This window comes from Felis catus, chromosome C2 (assembly GCF_018350175.1).
Source record: "Felis catus isolate Fca126 chromosome C2, F.catus_Fca126_mat1.0, whole genome shotgun sequence".
NCBI classification, from domain to species: domain Eukaryota; kingdom Metazoa; phylum Chordata; class Mammalia; order Carnivora; family Felidae; genus Felis; species Felis catus.
This window is the reverse complement of record NC_058376.1, coordinates 29,029,941-29,052,701: the sequence shown is the minus strand read 5'-3', so window position 1 is coordinate 29,052,701 and position 22,761 is coordinate 29,029,941. Positions and strand designations below refer to the sequence as shown.

The following is a 22,761-nucleotide window of genomic DNA, read 5'->3' as shown; positions in this document are numbered from 1 at the left end:
TTTGGCTACTACCTATGTATTTCCTAGTTTATTATTTTCTGTGCTACTTCCCATTCTTTCATTTTTTTTTATCTGCTTTACTATTTGGTAAGATAATATTACATGGAGAAAATTTCCTGACTTTTCAACCTGATTTTCTATTTTTAAGAATTACCCAAATTTCCATTAGTGCAGCATTAAGATAGACTAGGGGTTGGAAGATACACAGAGGCAGGAACTATACAACAGCAAGAAACTCTCTACAATGGAATGTACAGAGAGAGAATACAGTGAGTCTTCTTCATGGAAGAATTCATGGGGATAATGGCTAATTGCCCATCGGGAGGTAGGTGAAAAGGAAGGGAGTTGGACTAAATAATGTCTAAGAATCCCTCCCCCCCTGAAATTTAAGGCCTAGAATCATTTTCTGATGTTAATTCAGATTTCTAATAGGGACTAAAATAATTTGAACTGTCTCCACATTTTTTTTCACTTTTTGGTTTAAAGTTACCTGGTATATATTAATTATTTTATTTCTTTAAATATTCCTTAATATCTTCCACAAGTAAATTAAATTAGGAGTGTTATTTCAGTACCTAGACTGCCCCCTTTCTGTCTTTCATGTCAGACTCTTTTCATCACTTTAATCCTCCCATGCACATTCCAGACTTTGCAACTGCATGCTCAGTTCAAGAATAATGGCTTCAGTATGTTAATTTTATATCTTTTATACAAAAATATGCAGACGGGTATTGTGCCAACTTTCCTGAGGGTTTCTGAAGGACAACACGAAACTCGTTTTTAAAACTTCTCTACCAGCAAAATAATTCGCTCTTTTAAAATTCAGATAGAATCTGTTATTCACAACAAAGTGCCCCAAACTACATGCAGTATTTTGTGGAAAAAGAATAAATAACATTGTAGTCTGGAAAAGCAATACCCTCCTGTATAGTGTCCAATAAATTCTTGGTCTTTGTTAGTTGTGTCTAATTACGATGCTTTAATTCCCTTTTAACAGTTGGGTTTCACAGCATTTTATATCCAGCTACATTAAGAATTAATTTTTTGGCTTGATACCAATGCCGAATTTGCTTATCCAAACAGAAGCCATGCCAAGGGCTTGAAAGATGATGACAGTAATTAACCCAAATCATATACCAGGAGTTGTTCCAATGAAAGTGTCTGTTAAATAGTGTATCTTTTCCTGATGGTGAAGCTGATTGTATGGAGGCCATGTATTGCAACGTCCCACATAATGTTTCTTGACACTAGAGCCAGAGACAGAAAGGGAAGAGCCACCAGACTGATCAAATAAAGCCTTTCTTTTTCTGGTAAATAACATGGGAAATGGGGAGAAATGAGGGCACATAGCTCAGTTCAGTATTTCTAGAGGTCAGTTCGATATTAGATAAATCAAATGACCTAGAACTTGGCATACTTCACGCTTCTATGTCCCTACAAGGGACAATGAGATATAGGTAAAAAGCATGAGCATTGAAGCAAAAAAGTAGGAAAAAACTGCAGCCACTATAACTACTGATTTTGTTATGTAAATCTTAATATAGTAAAGTGATAAAATATATCATCATAATATAAAATATAATGCTGTTATAGAATAATATTTTAGGTTCATTGTATACTGAGCTACAAAGACCATGTATAAAATGGTTTAAAAATTAAAAATCTGTTTTAGAACAACATTTGTATTGTGATACTGCACACATGTAGGGAAAAGACTGTGGTAATATTCACAAGCACTTCAGCACCGAATGTCTCTGGAGCATAGGATTATGAATGTTCCTTCTCCTGCTTCTCTCCCTCCTCTGTTTTCCCTCCTCCTTTGCCATTACTTTTCTTCATGCTGTTAGACATTTTCCAAATGTTTCTCCAATAATACAGTTCTAGAGGAATTGACACACACTTGGCGATTGGTTAGAAATGTGCCAAGATTGAGACAGAGGAAGTATTTGTAGCCCTTTACAAAGCCAAGGAAAGCTTTAAAGAAGGTAGGAAAATAACTGATTCAGTTTAGGGTGGTGTAGAGATAAACAAGCAATGAGATGAATTGGATGTCGAATAAGCATTTTACTGTATAGATCTGGAGCTCAGGGAAGAAGTATGGACTAGAACAATCAATCTGAGAGTCACCCACAAGGAAGAAAGTTTTTGTAACTGGGAGTGAATGAGATTGCTCAGGAGAGTGTGGAGCATACAAAGGCAATTCAGCTGGCCCTTGAACAATGTGAGGGGTTGGGGGCACCGACTCCCCATGCTGTTGAAAATCTGAGTGTAACTTTTGACTCTGCAAAAGCTTAACTACTAATAACCTACTGTTGCTGGGAAGCCTTACTGATAGCAAACAGTCAATTAACACATATTTTGTGTGTATTAACTGAGTCCCAGGCAAACCTATTATTTCTCTCTATTCCCTTCGATATGCAGCCTGTACTCCATGATTACCATCTCATCCAAACGATGGCAGTAATGTGAAGTCTCAGGCTTTGCTTTCTTTCCATCAAACCTTCATGTTAGAACTCACATGTCAGTGCTCATCACACTTGCTTCAAAAGATCATACAGCTGTATAAATTGGTTCCACCGTGAATTAACACCTTTCCTCCACCTGGGCTCTTAATAGTGCCTAGAAATTCTTCCATGACTCTCAGAAGGGGCCCCACCTCTTACTTGATGGAGAAAGTAAGGGCAGACAGGAAAGTCAGTCACCAGATCTCTACATTTATCTGCATCTCTACACAGCCTTTTAGAGTTCTCTCCTACAGCAAACAAAGGAAATTCTTTATTAATATCCAAGAATAGCCAGATGATCTGAATTCCATTCTGTCCCATTTACTCAAAACACTTTTATTTTTTAATGTTTATTTATTTTGAGAGAGACAGAGAGAGAAAGACAATGTGAGCGAGGAAAGGGCAGAGAGGGACGGAGGGAGAGGGAGAGAGAGAGAGAGGGAGAGAGAGAGAGAGAGAGAGAGAGAGAGAGAGAGAGAGAGAGAGAGAGAGAATCCCAAGCAGGCTCTATAGTCAGCATGGAGCCTGACACAGGACTCCATCTCATGGACAGTGAGATCACAACCTGAGCTGAAAGCAACAGTTGGATATGTTGTGTGTATTATGTACTGTATTCTTACAATAAGATAAGCTAGAGAAAATAAAATATTATTGAGTAAATCAAAAAGAAAAGAGAATACATTTACAGTACTGTATGTATATTTATTGAAAAAAATCTACACATAACTGGACCTGTGCATTTCTAGCCTGTGTGGTTCAAGGGTAGACTGTAATGACTAGATCTGAACTTAAGGAAAAATGAACATTAAATGGAAGACAGAGAAAGAAACCCAAAGAGAAACAAATGGGGGGTGGGGCAGAGAGGAGTGAGAAAATACAAATGCATGGTTGTAGGGAAGTAAAAGGAAATGTCCCTTACAAGGGAGTGGTCAGTGGCGATGAATGTCATGGAGAGTTAAAGTGAAGTAATTTTTAAAATATTCCATGGATACAACAATAAGTATTTTACTTATTTCATTAAGATGTTGTTGATGGAAACGCTTTCAGCCAGGTGCCAAGTAGTTCAAAAAGGAAAGGTCACTTGGCAGAAAAACATTTAGCTATAAAAAAGTCATGAAGTAGGATAGGAAGTGAAGAGGGATATGGCATTGAGAGTAGAATCATTTTAGTGGCGATGGTATTGGTTTTAAGATAAGAAGAATGTGAGGTGCCTGTGTGGTTCATTCAGTTATGCGTCCGACTTCGGCTCAGGTCGTCTGGCTCTGTGCTGACAGCTCAGAGTCTGGACCCTACTTTGGATTCTGTGTCTCCTTTTCTCTCTGCCTCTCTCTCTCTCTCAAAAATAAGTAAACATTTGGGGTGCCTGGGTGGCTCAGTCGGTTGAACGGCCGACTTCGGCTCAGGTCATGATCTCGCGGTCCGTGAGTTTGAGCCCCGCGTCAGGCTCTGTGCTGACCGCTCAGAGCCTGGAACCTGTTTCAGATTCTGTGTCTCCCTCTCTCTCTGACCCTCCCCTGTTCATGCTCTGTCTCTCTCTGTCTCAAAAATAAATAAACATTAAAAAATATTTTAAAAAATAAGTAAACATTAAAATAATTTTTAAAAGATAAGAAGAATATGTTATTCTCTATAGACCGATGGGAAGGAGTCAGGAGAAGGGAAGAACAAAATGAAGATTAGAAGATTGTGAACAATTCTGGGTTTCTTAGATTTGCCCTAAGATGAAAATCCCTTGGATCATTTATTTGAAAGGCAAGTTTCTACAGGGGAAATCTTATAATCTGTATTTTTAACAAGCACCATCAAGTGACTCACTGATACGAAAGTGTGGAAACACTATAATTAATAAATGTGTTTTACAGCACCTGGCTGGCTCAGTTGGTTAGGCATCCAAATGTTGCTTTCAGCTCAGGTTGTGATCTCACTGTTCATGAGATGGAGCCCTGTGTCAGGCTCCATGCTGACTATAGAGCCTGCTTGGGATTCTCTCTCTCTCTCTCTCTCTCTCTCTCTCTCTCTCTCTCTCTCTCTCTCCCTCTCTCTCTCTCTCCCTCTCCCTCCGTCCCTCTCTGCCCTTTCCTCGCTCACATTGTCTTTCTCTCTCTGTCTCTCTCAAAATAAATAAACATTAAAAAATAAAAGTGTTTTGAGTAAATGGGACAGAATGGAATTCAGATCATCTGGCTATTCTTGGATATTAATAAAGAATTTCCTTTGTTTGCTGTAGGAGAGAACTCTAAAAGGCTGTGTAGAGATGCAGATAAATGTAGAGATCTGGTGACTGACTTTCCTGTCTGCCCTTACTTTCTCCATCAAGTAAGAGGTGGGGCCCCTTCTGAGAGTCATGGAAGAATTTCTAGGCACTATTAAGAGCCCAGGTGGAGGAAAGGTGTTAATTCACGGTGGAACCAATTTATACAGCTGTATGATCTTTTGAAGCAAGTGTGATGAGCACTGACATGTGAGTTCTAACATGAAGGTTTGATGGAAAGAAAGCAAAGCCTGAGACTTCACATTACTGCCATCGTTTGGATGAGATGGTAATCATGGAGTACAGGCTGCATATCGAAGGGAATAGAGAGAAATAATAGGTTTGCCTGGGACTGAGAGTTTCCTGGAATGTGGGACAGTTAATGCTAAAACTAAGAATATCTGGGGAAACCAGAATCATTAGTCATCCTAGAGAGCAAGGATGGTAGAAAGTTGGATTCAGGATCTGGAAGTCTAGATGGAATAAAAACCAAATGTAGTGAGAATAATTTAATGTACAATTTGGAATAGAAAAGGTTATGGCCAGAGATTGAAATGTTTAGAGTTGAGTTTTCCAAGGTGTGTTACTTTCAGGTTATAAGATTCATGACTTAAGGACCTGACAATTGATGGTCAAAGTAGAATGCAGATGAAGGACCCTAAATATATGATGGCTCTGAAGTTGAAAAGAGGTTGAGTTTAATGAGCTGTCTCTGTAAGCTATGACATCACTCAGGATGGTGGCAGAACAAAGTGGGACGGTGAGCCTGATGCCATTTTTGATAGGCCAGGAGGCAAGTAGATGAGAAGACATAGATTATGGTACAGATAGGTGGCATTAGCTTAAATAATCTAGGGATTTAGCTCAAACTTGAAGGATAATTATCTGTAGAAGAAGGAAAAAATCAGACTTATTCTCCTGACTTTAAAATATATGGGATATCAGAGGATGAACTCTCCATTTGAAGAGATTAAAGGAACAATACTATATCATCAAGGCAGAGGAATATGCAGCAAAGCAGTTGAGAATGTATAATTTTAAAAAAATGCTTGGTCAATCTAAAACTTACAAAATGTACATTGTCTTGCTTTATCAGGCCCTCATTGGATCAAGGAAAACAATTCTCAATGAAAAAGGAAAAGATCCCTATTGGTGGGGTAAGCACCAGAATAAATATTATTATTTGTTATTAATATATATTAAAGTATATGATTATATTGCATTATTAATAAATATATATTTGTCATTGAATTTGAGGAGGTTTGTTATATAATAATTCGAAGAACATACATTAAATGGAACTATTGGATATATAGTGTTGTTTAATTAGGATTACATGCTACTTAGCGATATATATTCTTGTTTACTAATGATAGTAACTAATATTATTTGAATATTTATTTTTAAGTGCTCCAGACTGTGCCAGCACTTTACATATAACTTATAAGGTGGCTACTATTACTATTCCAAGTTAGAGATGAGTACTCTGAGAGATATAGAAGTTAGTAACTTGACTAAGATCACATGCCTCCAGAAACGTCAAGTAGGATTTAAATCTATCTTGTCTCACTTTTAAGTACAGTAACCTAATTTTGTATCAACTTTGCTTTTAGGTGAAGTTCTCAACCATTCTGAAGTACCTCCAAGCCTTTGGCTGGCTCTGGGTGTGGCTGAGTGTGGCCAGTTATGTAGGGCAGAATTTGGTAGGCATTGGGCAGAATCTATGGCTGAGTGCCTGGGCAAAAGAAGCAAAACACATGAATGAGTTCACAGAATGGAAGCAAATAAGAAGCAATAAACTTAATATCTATGGATTATTGGGATTAATGCAAGGTAAAAAAAACAAAGAAACAGCTGCTTCTCTTTTCTCTTTCTGTCCTATTCTAATGCAAGCATATGGCATCATTTTATTTCACATAAAATCTGTGCCATAATTTGCATATATTTTAGAATAATTTAAATGCATATGTTTTTAATTCACCGTATTTGAGAAAGTAAACCAAAACTTATGTGTGTCAGCTACATGGCCCACACTAAATAACGTGTTTGTCTCATTTAGTCTTGACAAAAAATTATTTATAAAGGTGTTATTATCCCTATTTTACAGCTGAGGAAACTGAGACTCATCTGCTAAGTCATTCAGGACTCAAAAGTCTTGATTACATGGCTACTCACTATATGTGTTTAAACTAATTTATTAATTTATTTAACATACATTCTAATGAAGGGACTCCTTAAACTTGGGCATCCTACTTAGATAATATGTGTAAAGCTTATAGAAAAATGCTGAGCATAAACCAAGAGTGCAGTAAGTGTTGGCCGTTACTTAACACTATACAGAATGAATACTGTGCACGAAATCCTACGGATAGAAAGTTTTAGAGCCAGGATTTGAATTCATGTCTACCTGATTCCCCAAACTTAACCACTAAATTAACATTTCCAGAAGAGTTTTACATGAAACAATAGAGAGGCTCCACAAATATAGGATTCTGTCCTCTAATAGGTCTGCAAAACTGAGAACTGTATTTTTCTGTGCATTTGAAATCTTTTTTCTTTCCTTTTGCTAAAAAGTTTGAGATATTCTTCAATAAACTGACCCATTTAATTATATTTAAACCAATGTTTCTCAAATCCATTTGACCATAGGGAAAAATTATTTTCTTGTGTTGTCCATTAACATCTTGAGCAACTTGTTTTCCACAGAATACATTTTGGAAAACTCTATACTATTATATGCTCCATTCCAAGTGAAAAGTATAATGTAACAAAAGCCAGAAAGAAAAAAAAAAGTCTTTCAAAAAACTTCTTAATAGTTCTGAAATGTTATGGAAACGTTAAGGAGAAAGAAAATTGAGAAAAGTTCTGTGATTATAGTCAAAGATGCATAATCCAGAAAGAGGTAGGAAAAGAATGCAGATTGTAGGTAGTTGAATAATTGATGATTAAGGAGTAGATACATGTTGTCCTTCAAAGAAGTTAGGTGGTTTGAAAGAGAAAATTGAAGGATATTCAAAAGTACAGTAGAAATAAAGAGAAGATTTTTTTAAGTATAGACATTTTGTGTGTGTGTTTTATAAGAATAAAGTAAGGCACCTTGAGGGAGAATGATAGCAAATTCAAATTAGAAAATGATACATGGAAGTCATGCTATCTAAGGATATTCATAAGGGAAAAGACAAAGAGAGGTACATGCATTTGGGAAAATAAAATAAAGATAAAATAAAAAATACGAAACTAGGGCTTTGCTTCTCTTTCGTCCTTTCCCATCTTTATTGTGTGGCCCGAGTATTTCTTGTAAGTATCTCCATCAAAAAGTAAGCAAATATTTTGAGACAGATTTATGTTTATTTTGTCATTCTGCTAACATAATTCACTGGGGAAAGAGATGTTATATTAATGACTAAAATGAGATATAAGGACTAGCTATAGTATGAAAGATACACTATGTTTGCCTTTGAATCAGTGAGAGTCAAGTTTATTGGCTTGCAGTTTACAATTCATTGAGGAAAAAATGGATATAGCGGTCTAGAATTCTAAGCAGCTAAAGAGGATCCATATATACAAATATCTCTATATCTATGTCTATCACATGTGCATATGAGAGTTAAACTCATATCGATCCAGGAGCTCATATTACAACTTTCAGGGAAATTCAGTATACTTTGAAGAATATTTTAAGTGAGCAAATATCATTCCCTACACTAGACAAGGTATGCAGGTTTAGTACTCACAATTTTACTTTTGTAAAATGAGAATTTTTAAAAAATTTTTATTTAAATTCCAGTTAGTTAACATACAGTCTAATATTAGTATCAGGTGTAGAGTTTAGTGATTCATCACTTACATATAACACCCAGTGCTCATCACAGTAAGTGCTCTCCTTAATGCCCATCACTCATTTAACATGCTCCCTCACCCTCCCCTTCAGTAACCCTCAATTTGTTCTCTACAGTTAAGAGTCTTTTTACTGATTTGCCTCTCTTTTTGTTTCCCCCTATATTCATCTGCTTTGTTTCTTAAAGTCCACATATGAGTGAAATTATATAGCATTTTTCTTTCTCTGACTGACTTATTTCCCTTAGCATCATACTCTTTGCTTCATCCATGTCATTACAAATGGCAAGATTTCATCTTTTTTAATGGCTGAGTAATATGCCGTGTGTGTGTGTGTGTGTGTGTGTGTGTGCGTGTGTGTGTGTGTGCGTGCACACCACAATGTTTTTATCCACTCATCAGCAGATGAACATTTGGGCTCTTTCCATAATTTGGCTATTTCAGATAATGCTGCTATAAACATTAGGGTGCATATATCCCTTTGAATTACTATTTTTGTAATCTTTGCATAAATACCTAGTAGTGCAATTGCTAGATCATAGGGCAGTTTTCTTCTTAACTTTTTGAGGAACCTCCATACTGCTTTCCAGAGTGGCTGCACCAGTTTGCATTCCAAACAGTGCAAGGGGGTTCCCCTTTCTCCACATCCTCACCAATACCTGTTGTTTCTTGTATCGTTGACTTTAGCCATTCTGACAGGTGTGAGGTGATATCTCATTGTGGTTTGATTTGTATTCCCCTAATGATGAGTGATGTTGAACATCTTTTTATGTGTCTCTTGGCCATCTGTCTGTCTTCTTTGGAAAAATATCTGTTCATGTCTTCTACCCATTTGTTAATTGGACTCTTCACTTTTGGGGGGTTGAATTTTATAAGTTCTTTATAAATTTTGTATACTAACCCTTTATCAGATATGTCATTTGCAGATATCTTCTCCAATTTCATAGGTTGTTGGAATTGTTCATTTTGCTGATTGTTTCCTTCACAGTGCAGAAGCTTTTTTATTTTGATATAGTCCCAATGTTTTATTTTTGCTTTTGTTTCCCTTGCCTCAGGAGACATCTAGTAAGAAGTTGCTACATTTTATATCAAAAGGGTTACTACCTGTGTGCTCTAGGATTTTGATGGTTTCCTGTCTCACATTTAGGTCTTTCATTCATTTTGAATTTATTTTTGTGTATCGTGTAAGGAAGTGGTACAGTTTCATTCTTTTGCATGTTGCTGTCCAGTTTTCCAAACACCATTTGTTGAAGAGACTGTCTTGTTTTTAATTAACTATCAATAGACACAGGAAATATTTTGTAATGAAGGCAATAGATTATGCACAGCTTAATCAAAAGATTTTTTCTTGATTCGTGTTTTGTGTAGAGTGGTCTTCAGTCATTAAAATATGAATCTTCTCTATTTTTTCTTTATTTTTAATTCTTTGCATTAAAAATTAAAATTTTCTGAAGATTTGTTATTAGATGCAATTATAAGTTATCTATAAGTAGGGTGAGCCTAAGAAATGGAAATGCATAATTTCTAATTTTTTTCAGTAGACTATAGCTGCATCTTATGGAATCTTGTCCAATCAAGAGCAGGCTGTATTCACTGACATCATCATAGCTCACAAAATAAAAAAGCTGGTGGGGGCAGAGGGGTGGTTAAAGCATAAACAGCATTGTCATATGTTATTACCACAGGCCTCTTATGAATTATATAAATGTTAACATTCAAAATAAGCTAGAGTTCGAAGCACAATGTTAGATCTATATTTTATAACAATAATAAAACTCTTACCTTATTTTCTACAAAAGAAATATTTCTGCACATCTTTTTTTTCCCTGGGTCCCAGCTATTTGCCTTAGAATCTCTAGGACACTCTGAACATCTCTTATCTATTGTGTTTTATGCCTTACCTTTCTCCAATCCAATGTGAACATATAGGCACCTTATTTTCAGAGTGCAATGTGTTTTTTTATTTAAATTTTTATTTATTTTTATTTTTTGAGAGAGAGAGAGAGAGAAAGAGAGAGCTCATGTGCAAGCAGGGTAAGGGGCAGAGGGAGAGAGAGAGAATGAGAGAGAGAGAGAGACAGAGAGGGAGAATCCCAAGCAGGCTCCATGCCCAGCATGGAGCTCAACTGGGGCTTGATCTCATGACCCTGGGATCATGATCAGAGCTGAAATCAAGAGTCAGACATTCAACCGACTGAGCCAGCCAGACGTCCCCAAAGTGCACTGTTTAGAGTACACCGCTGTTTCTAGTTTAACATGAGTAAGTGGATCATCTACTTTACTTACCTCACAAAATACCACTGAAATGACAGTGAATAAATATAAAGGAAAGACTTCAGAAGATTTCAGAGTGATAAAGTTTTACATAAGCAGTTATTATACTGATAGATAATCAAGGGTAGAGGAACCTGTAGATATGGGAGAAGCTGTAACAGAAGAGGGAGTTGTTCCTTTGAGCAGTGGATAAACACTAAACTCATGGTCATGGGTAGAGAATAGGATTGAATTGCATGGAAATAATCAAAATAATTCACTAGACCATTGTTCTCCTCCCATTAGCCTCTCCTACAACACCCACCACCGTCACCAATGTGCACAGCAACTGTCATTGTAGTAATTTCATTGTAGTGATACAATGAAAACTAGAAAGTTGATATATAAAGAGGAAATGAGGGTTTCTAGTGTGTGTGACATACATAGAAGAAATCCTTAAATGGCTTTTGGAGAAGCTCCAGCCTACGTGTCTATATTCCAGTATTCCAGACTCTCTGTGTCACACCTACCCAATTTTGTGGAATTTGAAGCAATCTCTTCCATTCAGAGGAAAAAAATGTTGGGGGAAATTAATGTGTGCAATAGCAGAAGGAAGCCATCAGGTACCTCTATTAATTAACCATGTGTTTATTTCATATGTTTAAACTGATAATGATGGATGATTTTGCATTTTAATTAAACCAACAGTATAAATAACAGCTAACAAATCAAGCAATGGAGTTTAGTAATGAAACAATCCTATTTGAAATAGAAGCTTAAAATGTCAAATTAGTATCTTCAGAGATTCAAAATACTATATCCACAAAGCCAGTGCAAAAAATGTACTGAAAAAAGTTCATAGACAAAAAATACTTGAAACATTTAAAGAATTTAAAGAGATTATACAAGTGTGAGAAGATATGTTAGAAGACATTTTCCCAGAAGTACAACATAAAAAGTATAAATTGAAATGATAAATAAGAAAATTAAGGGAATAATCCAGGAAGTTCAACATTCACATAATACATCTTTCAATAAATGCAGGTGAAAAATGGTCAAATTCACAATATTTAGCATTTCCCCAAACTGAAGAATGCAAGTGTTCTGATCTTGCAACCATTCCAGGTTAGAGTGGAAAGTGAGAGGGTTCCAAAAGAGTAGATGATGCTGCAAAACAGGAGAGGGCTAACTAGGATGAAGGAAATAGAATATCTGATGAGTCTGAATATATTTGGAAAAGATTTGCTGACAATTGAAGTGTTTGGGAATGAATTAGTGCTTGTTGCATAGAAAACTAAGAATATGAAAAAAGAATGGTACAACCATAATAAATTTTGTTAACTTCATACATAATGTATGTTTGGTGGCAATATAAACATTGGATATTTATTTGAGGAAAGAGGGTAACAACCTGTTTTTGAAAGGGAAAGAGGGAAGTATGGGGGAGTGAGGTAGGAAAAAAAAAAGAAAATGTATAAAGTTAGAAATCACTTAACAGCAGCATATGATATTATTTAAAATATAAAGGAATTAGTTAAAATAATTTAAGATGATCAGGGTTAACTACCATTCTTTTGTTTTAAACATACTTCCAAGGGTATAAGAATTATGCTGACATCACACTTTTGTTAGCAATTTCGTGTATTAGAGAGCAGTGGAGCAACTGTGTATCCCCTATGACTCAGAACAAACTAGCATAAGTAACATGGGAATTTATTGACTCCCCAGACTGAAAAGTCTAGGCATAGGTCATTATACACACTACAGATGAAGTGTCCACTATTCTTTACGAACTCTACTTGTTGTCCTCATTGGCTTAATTCTCAGGCTTCACATGATGATGGAAATGTTCTCTTTCAAAGAACTTCCTTTGAAGTTCGTAGAAATTCATAAAATTTTACTCCTTGAAACAATTTGAATCACATATACATCCTTGACCAATCACTGTAACGAAGCATGACTTCTTTTAGCCCTATAAGTTCTCCGTTTTGAGAATTATTTGTCCTTTCATTTCCTTTCCCACGTGGATAGCCTTCTATGAGCTTGTCTCTTTCTTGTCATACTTGGTCAAATGCAAGTAACAATAGTCGATAGATAAAGCTAGATGCTTATTATTTATATGTCTGCCTTTTTAGCTGTGGCAAGAACAACTCTTCCACCAACCAAATCTCAGTAGCTTAACAGACCAAAAAAAAAATGTGTTCATTGTGGGTCAAGTAAAGGACTACACTTGTTCTTGTGACCCAAGTTGAAGAAGCAATCCAACCACCATTATAAATGTTAACAGGCACTGTACAAGGAATAAACGTGAGCAGTTCTGGTACCAGCAATTAAATGCTTTAACCTGGGATTATGTGTTGTTTCTCCCTCAACTTGTTCTTCAGAACCCTTGATATGGTCCCCTACATCACAAGGAGGCCAGAAAGGACAACTCTACCATGGACTAGAAGCTAGGAGAACTGAAATTATTTGGCTAGCAGCACCAGTGACTACCATATTGTCCCATGGGACATCACAAATAGGTTGCTAGAATTCTGTGAACCTGGTTGATCTGTTATATTTTGTGCATTACTCTAGAATCTATGCCCATGAATAAGGAGAGTTCTTTGATAGGATTGCAACCCATCAGAGTGTCTGTATTTATTATAAATGCACCATTTACATTTATACTTAGTTTGATCCACAGTCGCACGTTAAGTTTGCTCTTTGAGTTTTCCATTTAAAAAATGCTATGATAAACAACACTTTGAGAATTAAAATATAAAATTCCTTAAAAAGGTTAACATGCCCTTGATAACAATTTGTTTTTAGGTTTCTTTGTCTGCTCTGGAGCCTATATACTCACTCGAGGGTCCCTGGCTGCCTCTCGAACATTGTATGCTCAGCTATTGGATAATGTGCTACACCTTCCGCTCCAGTTTTTTGAAACTAGTCCTATAGGCCAGATAATCAATCGGTTCACCAAGGTTAGTAAAGCTGTACCTTATTGAATAGCATGCTTAAAAATGATGATCCATATTTAATACCTTGCAATAGCATTTTTTAAATTAAAAAAAAATTTTTTAGTGTTTATTTTTGAGACAGAGCATGAGTGAGGAAGGGGCAGAGAGAGAGGGAGACACAGAATCTGAAGCAGGCTCCAGGCTCTGAACTGTCAGCACAGAGCCTGACATGGGGCACAGAGCCTGACATGGGGCCCAAACCCATGAACCGCGAGATTATGACCTGAGTGCAGTTGGACGCTTAAGCAACTGAGCCACCCAGGCACCCCTTTGCAATAGCATTTGTAAAAAAAAAATCACCCTGAAAAGATGGGATTATGTTTAGTATAGATTTTTTTGGTATTTTATTTCTAATTCTTGGGATATTTATAATTGATATATAGCAGTATCACATCTTACACACATAATCAAAATAACCCTTGAAAATTGCTGGAAGAATCCAAAAAGTATATGTGCTCTGGTGTCTACAACTCCAATTCTTGTATATATTTAGCTTGAGAATCACTAATTTAAGCTGAGAAGGTAAAGAAAATTTAATTCTTTATGGAGACATTTGTATTTTAAGCATTCTGCTTTTAAGTAAAGTGTCAACTCACTTATGGTGAATGTGGGAAGGGGTATAGCTTCCCAGAGTGTCTCTGCTTACCTCCAGGATTTTCCCCATTATATTTACTACTTTTTTAATGTTTATTTATTTATTTTGAGAGAGAGAGCATGAGCAGGAAAAAGGCAGAGAGGGTGAGAGAGAGAATCCTAAGCAGGCTCCGTGCTAAGCAGAGCTTGATGCAGGGCTGAATCCCTGGACAATGAGATCATGACCTGAGCCAAAATCAAGAGTTGGTCACTTAGCCAACTGAGCCACCCAGATGCCCTGGGAAGGTGTGTTCTAAAGACAGGCAGGAGGGGCGCCTGGGTGGCTCAGTCGGTTAAGCTTCCGACTTCAGCTCAGGTCATGAACTCATGGTCCGTGAGTTCGAACCCCGCGTCGGGCTCTGTGCTGACAGCTCAGAGCCTGGAGCCTGTTTCAGATTCTGTGTCTCCCTCTCTCTGACCCCCCCCCCCCCCTTCATGCTCTGTCTCTCTCTCTGTCTCAAAAATAAATGAACGTTAAAAAAATTTTTTTAATAAAATAAAAAAAAATAAACACAGGCAGGAAACTACATACAGATATGATGCTCTTACCCTATTTGGTTCATGAGATAATCAGGAAAATCCCAAAGCAAGACTTAGAATTAATAAAATTCCACCTCCACTCTTTGTGTCAATTTTGTTATAAACTGATTAGTTGATCCCTTAAGGTTGGATGTCTTCCTGTTCCCTGGGATTTCATAGGTCATACCTTATACCATAGATTTGACAACATAAATTTGATTAAGTTATATGTGAATTGATAGATGACCTTCCTATGTTCTCTCTCTCTCTTTTAAAAGTTTATTTTGAGAGAGAGAGAGAGAGAGAGAGAGAGAGAGAGAGAGGAGGGGAGGGGCAGAGAGAGAAGAGAGAGAAAGGGAGAGAGAGAGAATCCTTAGCAAGCTCCACACTGTTGTGGGGAGCCCGATGTGGGGCTCAAACTCAAGAACCTGAGCCGAAGTTGGACAATTAACTGACTGAGCCACCCAGAAACCCCCGCTATGTTCTTCTCTCATTCCCATTGTCCACTTCAATCTTTCAGTTTCTAATTTTGTAAATGAAAATTATTTTGTTTTCCTGCCTTTTGTGATGTTGACAGTACCCAGCTAGCCAAGAAGGCCACTGAACGTGTTCTTGATGGATAAGAATGGCCCAGGAGTATTTTACATTTTTTAAGTAGTGACTAGTGCTAGGCCAATGCTCCTGAACACCCAATTACTGGGGTTTGGACTCTTTTTTAAAATCTTTTTAAGCAGAGTCTGACATTAGTCATATAAACTAAGTGCTGTGTATTTGTCACTGGGAAACGCACATTGCTTGATCATAGGCATTTTGTTACTAAATACCCTCTTAACTATTACAACTGACTACAGGGGGAAAATATGTGGGGATAGATTGGGAGGGGCAAAGACCATGTAGTTAGATGTATTCAATCATCATATTGTCACATCCAGGTATTTTTTAAATTTTTACATTGAATGATATATTTCTTCTTCTTCGCATTTTAAACCATGAAAAGTTAAAAATATAGTGACCTGATATCAATTTTTTAGGACATGTTTATAATTGATATGCGTTTCCATTACTACTTACGGACCTGGGTGAATTGTACATTGGATGTTATTGGAACAGTTTTGGTCATTGTAGGAGCTTTACCACTCTTCATTCTGGGGGTTATTCCCTTGGTTTTCCTCTATTTCACTATACAGGTAAGTACATGGACTTTTATGTGTATTAATAACAGAAGTTCACAGTCAATTATAGGTGCAAGCCCACTTCAATTGCCTGTTAGTTCAAGTTCTCCAAAAAGTAGATTCCAAGAAAGGATTCCATATAGTAGAGTATGACTAGAGAATGCCTGCAAAAGATAGAGGAGAGGGAGCCAAGGGGTGAGCCCTCAGACAGCAATGCATGTCTGATTCCTGTGAGGGAGAGAAGAGGATTGGGTAGGGAAAATCTTGGATTACAGGACAGTTCCATGAAAGATTCATCAAATGGATGGGGAATCTACAACCAATGTCACCCATTGGAGTATTCCATGTGTCCCCGAGACGGGCCTGCTCTAGTGCCCCTGCCATCCCCACTCATTGCCTGGAAACAACCTGTGGGTAACATGGCCTCCATGCTTAATAGAGTAGTAGATGCCGGGGCAGCAGCCAGACTGACAGTCAGCTGTTCTCCCTGCAGCTGGAGAACTGAGTTGTGCATTTTTATGGTCACCACAAAATCTATATGGTATTTGCATTTTAGCAGAAAGTTAATTTGTCTGTAAATCCAAGAGAGAAACAGATGCTGCCTTTTTGTCCTGTTATCCCTGATATCGGCAAAGTACTCCTAGAAGAACTAAACAGATCTCTCATGACATGATATATATCTTTATATTCCAATTAAAATGTGGTCAACCACATTCCAAAATTATGTCACTGTGAGACTACAGTGTAAAATGAAATTTATTTTTTAATGAGATGTCTTAACACATATTTAATTTAAATACGGAAGTATTTTGAGGCTGTTTACATGAAAGGATGCAGTTCTTGTAGTTCAGTGTTTTCCCAAAACCCAAGTTTTAAAATTCGTATTGGAGTTTAATCTGCCCAAACCAGAATGTTAATCATTTTCTTATTTCTACACCTTTGTGATTATTATTCCTCCTACTTTCTGTTTTCCCTATTTTCTCTGCCTGACTGGATGTTACTTACCTTTCATGGCCTAGGTCATATTTCATTTTCTGTGTGACTGAAGTATTCTTTACCAAAATAGTGCAAAGAGATGAGACTCATTCAGGTATTATTGATTTATTATACTACTAGTATTACAGGCTATTTTTAGACCACAAATTATCTCTCCAATGAGATTGTAAGTCTTCTAGGGAAGACAACTACATCTTAGGGCTAAAAGAAACAAATCTAGACCATGAAGGATGGTACTGATGGTACGATTGTACCTGCTTAAAAAAAAACAAACCCTCATATCACAAAAGAAAATTTATGTGATAGTCTTGTGGTTGGTAAACTATAACAGGGTGACCAGGAGTGGAAACGATCTAGAAACCATCTCTTTTTAGGGGACACTGTATGGAGTGAGCCCTGAATATGAATTCAAGAGCCTCAAATTCTAATTACTTTCCTGACTTTTATGTTTGGCACATCACTTCCCTTTCTAGGCTTCATTGATCCCCCCTATAAAACAGGAGTTTTGTTTTGTATCAGTGCTACTCAAAGTATGGTCCCTAGACCTATGGGAGATACCCCAGACCTATTGAATCAGAATCTTTGGTTGTACCTCTTTTTTAAAAAATCACATCTTAATGCATACGTATATAATTTTTACTTGGTAATCACATTCTAATAAAACTGGGAGGAAATAAAGAATCTATCATGGTGAGGCCCACAGTCTGTGTTTTAACAAGGCTTTCAGGTGATTTTTATTAAAGTATGAGAAGCATTGATCTAGATCAATAGTTCTTAAACTAAATACTCTAGATAGATTTGTGGAAGAACTCCAGTGCTTTTGCAATTCGTTGAAATTTCCTACAAATTTCTTTATGACAATCTCTTAAGTCCCCTTGCAATCCCAGAATGCCATAATCCTTCCTCTGTGTTCTCCAGGGCACTTAACACAGAGCAGAGCTGGTAGACTGCAAGTTGACAGGCCATATGGAGTTTCCGATATGTTTGTGTCCGGCCTGCTCAGTGTTTTTTACTAAAATGAAGACATTTTAAAATCAGTGATTTTACATAAAACTCCAAGCCCAAAGATTTTTCTTGAAAACGTTGCAAAACGTGGTAATTCTTGATTTTCATTTCCAGTGTGTTGTGATTATCGGGGGCTGGTGAATGATGGTCCAGTTAACTAGGACATGCTCCCTCCAGCCCTCCAGTCTCTGCCCATCCCAATTATTCTCAACCAAGTTGGAGGGGAAGTAGCCAATTATACTTGTGGCTGCACTGGAGGGGAGTGCTTGTAGACCAGAAAAATGAATATTTTTTCCATAATTATATTTAGGAACAAAAATAGTATTGTTTGTATAATTGACTAACTTCCTTCACTTAATGGGTTCACTCCCTGGTCACATTTCCAACATGTGACATAGAGCTTTTTCCATAGCAGGTACTCAGTAATGGTTGTTTGAAAAGATTACCAAAGTGGAACCTTACCCGCCTCTGTTCTAGTTGTGCTGTCCAGAATCTGGGTTTTTTACTGTGCCAAGGGTGTATTCGTTTCTTAGAGCTCCTGTAACAAATTTGGTAGCTTAAAACAACAACAAAAAATTATTCTTTCACAGATCTGGAGGCCAACAGTCCAAAATCAAGGTGTACATAGGGTTGGTTCCTTCCTGAGCCTTTGAGGGAGAATTGGTTTCATGCTTCTCTCCTGGTTCTGGTGGCTGTTCGCAATGCTTGGCATTTTCCCTGGTTTATGCATACATTTCTCCAATCTCATCCTCACATGGCTTCCTCCCTGTGGCTTTGTCTTCTCCTTTTCTGTCTCTTATGAGGACACTCGGAGTTGGGCTTAGGGCCCACCCTAAATCCGGGATGATCTCATCCGGAGATCCTTAATGACATCTGCAAAGATTCCATTCCCAAATAAAGCCACACTCACATGTACTGGAGACTGAACTTGAACTTCACTTTTTGGGGTCTTGTCATTTTCAAACTATGGAAGCAATTTCTGCTCCATCTTTCCAACTGCCTTTTTCTGTTTTCTGGTTAGAGATACTACGTAGCAAGCTCTCGGCAGATTCGACGATTGGCAGGAGCCTCTCGCTCTCCTATCATTTCCCACTTTAGTGAGACTTTATCAGGGGTGTCCACTATCCGGGCATTTGGACACGAACAGAGGTTTATCCAGCAAAACAAAGAGGTGGTGAATGAGAACTTGGTCTGTTTCTACAATAATGTAATTTCAAACAGGTAAGTGAGAGCAATATACCTACCTCAAGACCAGTCTCTTTTAAGATGTCTTGTGCCCTGACTTCTAAACAGAAGGAATGTTTTGCAATGGCATTTCATGAAATTATTAAAAAAAGAAAAAGAAGAAAGCCTTAACTGTTTCTAATATTTAATGGACATTTAAGTTAAAATGTATCTGTTCATATTCATATAAAAGTACACACTACTTTACATGAAAATAAGGTCCCAAGTTTTTTGAAGGTCATATAGGATGCTATTGGAATTTCTAGAGATATGACTCTGTTATATTCTATATTTGTAGAATATGTTCTATTTGCAAGCAATACTTTATAATAGTTTAAATTTGAGATCATCATTTTACATACAGAGGAAAATGAAATATTAAATAATAGCGGGGCACATATAACTTTTGGAGACTAATGTTACCATAGAAAAAAGGATATGTAATCGGAAAGGTGATTGATTTTCTAATAGGATTTTAAAATACGACGCATCATTTTAGCTGGTGTTCTTTTTTGACTTTTTTATTCTGATTAAGTTTTAAAGCAAAGTTCTGCAAAAGTAAAGTGTTTTTATGCAAAGGAATCCTTTAATGTATCATCACTGCAATCGTCCTATTTTGACTGAGTTCTTAGGAAAAGAAAGCAGCTATTGATGTTTATTTTCCATTTCCCAGAGGAGAGTTCAGACCAAGTACACCAAAAATCTTGCATCTCAGTTGAAGAATATTTTCCATTATCACAGGTGGCTGTCTGTTAGACTTGAATTCCTTGGCAACCTCATGGTATTTTTTGCTGCACTGCTTGCTGTGCTGGCTGGCAGTTCGATAGATTCAGCAATAGTTGGCTTGTCCATATCCTATGCCCTAAATGTAAGTAATAATGATTTTGTGGTATATGATATGTTTATAATGCAATTAATTAAACTATCCTCTCCTTTGCCTGTCTGAATTATAGATTGTATTAACTAAGTAATGAGAGACAAATCTGGATTGCCCTGGAGGCTCATTTCTTCTTCTGTTGCTACTAGCAGGAAGCTGGCTCAGCAATACTAAGTCAGTTCACAGAAAGAACAGGCTGAGTGCTAAAAGACCAGGAAACTCCTGCTGTTACACAGTTACCCAGAAGTTTCTTGTTCTCCTATCTTTATGGATTTATAGCATGTAACGGGGGGGAGGGCCTCTCTCCACTGTGGCCTGCCAATCCAGTTTGCCCAGTCTAACCAAGGAGATAATGCAAACTCTGGGAAGAGTACATGCTCTCCTTCTTTGCTTATAAGTTTTTCCCTAATAAGCCCTATTTTATATTACATTGAAAAGTACTAGTGGTATGAGTGTGTTCTTGCCCTCTTTGTAAAATAGAATATTCCTTAAATTACTTAGTATAGTTACATATTATTAGAGGATAAGTCTAGATGATGTGGGTACTTGCCCTTAATCCCTCATCCAAAAACCTTAATTAAGGCCAGTTGCATTTCAGAATTCAGAACTTAGTCTTGTAGAAAGGAAATAATGACACATATACCATAGTCAAGGTCTGGGGCAGAATCCCATAATCAAACTACTTGCTTTGCAGTAAAATATATGAATGTTTACTCTAAGTGGGTTCAGTAAAGACTTTAAAGATCCCCATGTCAGTTCAAGTCAGGTTGGCCATCAAATGATTTGGCAGCAAACTTAAGGAAAAACTGAACTGACAAGAGTTGTTTGACGTCCAGAATTAGGCTTGAATTACCTCCTGTACTTGTGGGTAGGGTGAGAAGAAAGTAGAGTTTAAAAAAAAAGAGGAGACAAGAGTGGTCAAGAGTTAGGAGATTCCTGCTTCCAGTGAATCCTGCCAAAGGTAATGTTATTCCCAACTTTTTTCTCACTTGGGACGTACATTTCTTGAGGCACATCTCATCAGTCTTGGTATCCACCGTTCCTCACAGTAAGTATGGACTCCTTCAATACCTGCTGAACTATATTCATTCTATCTTCTGCCAAAAAAACATTGTTTGTATTGATCAGTTTAACATAAAGAAACACTTGTGTGCATGTGTATAAATATATTTACTTCTAAAGTTGTTAAATAATCAGAAGAGAGAAAAGTACACGAAAACTATGAAAAGTGAAAGTGTATAAAGTATGATTAATATTATGTAAAATACTAAAGAACCAGTCAGTAAGCTCTTGGGTTTTTCCCTCCAGATTACTCAATCTCTGAATTTTTGGGTAAGGAAAGCTTGTGAAATTGAAACCAATGCAGTTTCCATTGAAAGAGTTTGTGAATATGAAAATATGGGTAAAGAGGTAAGCACTCCTAAATAACCAATAAATAGATGCAGGATTGAGATATTGTAGTGCACCTTGAATTGACATTTAAAAAAAATTTGGTTGGCTCACTAGGTTAAGTGTCCAACTTTGGCCCAGCTCATGATCTCAGAGTTTGTGAGTTCAAGCCCTGCATCGGGGTCTGTGCTGACAGCTTGGGGCCTGGAGCCTGCTTCTGATTCTGTCTGCCTCTCTCTCTCTGCCCCCCACCCCTGCCCCACTCACACTATGTCTCTCTCTATATCTCAAAAATAACTAAATGTTTAAAAAATAAAATAAAATAAAATAAAAAAATAAATTTTAAACAAAGCCTACCTTTCCAAATTCATGTTTTAATATTCAGCATTTCAATAAAATTAAAACCCAATGTATTGTGGAATACACCATTATTTTATATATCACAAAAATAGAAGAAAAGACCACAGATAACTAAATTAGGATAATACATAAAATGTAAGATACATTTGTAAAATGTAAGATATATAACATTTGTTATGTTATAAAAATGAAATATGATTACTTGTTTTTAGAAGGCACAATGATTTGTCCTCTACCAATGTAGAATAAAATATGCAATCTAAGATTATAACTTTGTGAGGATTTTATGTTGAGAAAGGTGTCTTATATAGTGCTCTCATAATTAAAGTCTGTGCAATTTTTAAATTAACTATATATTTATTGCTTATGCCTTCTGTTTCATTTACTCATCATTAGCATCTCCGCGCATGGGAAGGAGGAGGAAAATAAATCAGTCTGTTTTATTTCCTTTAATTAGTTATAATTTAGACAAAAGAAGAATTGGGGGTGCCTGGGTGGCTCTGTCAATTAAGCACCTGACCCTTGATTTCAGCTCAGGTCATGATCTCAAGGTTCCTGAGTTTGATCCCAGTATTAGGCTCTGTGCTGGTGGTACAGATCCTGCTTTGGATTCCCAGTCTCTCTCTCTCTCTCTCTCTCTCTCTGTCTCTGCTTCCCCTCTCTCTCTCTCTCTCTCTCTCTCTCTCTCTCTCAAAAATAAATAAACTTAAGAAAGAAGTAGAAAAATTAACACTCTATC

The 22,761-nt window shown here is 36.9% G+C and overlaps 1 protein-coding gene across 6 annotated transcripts in view; it reads left to right on the top strand.

The window, feature by feature from the left end:
- LOC101095601 (multidrug resistance-associated protein 1-like) overlaps nt 1–22,761 on the top strand; it is an 89,265-nt gene that overhangs the window by 57,053 nt on the left and 9,451 nt on the right. For 5 of the 6 annotated variants that reach the window (XM_019839510.3, XM_045036726.1, XM_019839511.3 and 2 more), the window contains 7 exons: nt 5,852–5,912; nt 6,369–6,588; nt 13,657–13,811; nt 16,031–16,186; nt 19,194–19,393; nt 20,138–20,264; nt 21,582–21,683. In XM_019839510.3, the coding sequence (XP_019695069.2) occupies nt 5,852–5,912; nt 6,369–6,588; nt 13,657–13,811; nt 16,031–16,186; nt 19,194–19,393; nt 20,138–20,264; nt 21,582–21,683 (1,021 nt within the window). The remainder of the gene's footprint in view (nt 1–5,851; nt 5,913–6,368; nt 6,589–13,656; nt 13,812–16,030; nt 16,187–19,193; nt 19,394–20,137; nt 20,265–21,581; nt 21,684–22,761) is intronic. The other variant, XM_019839508.3, reaches the window with a different exon arrangement.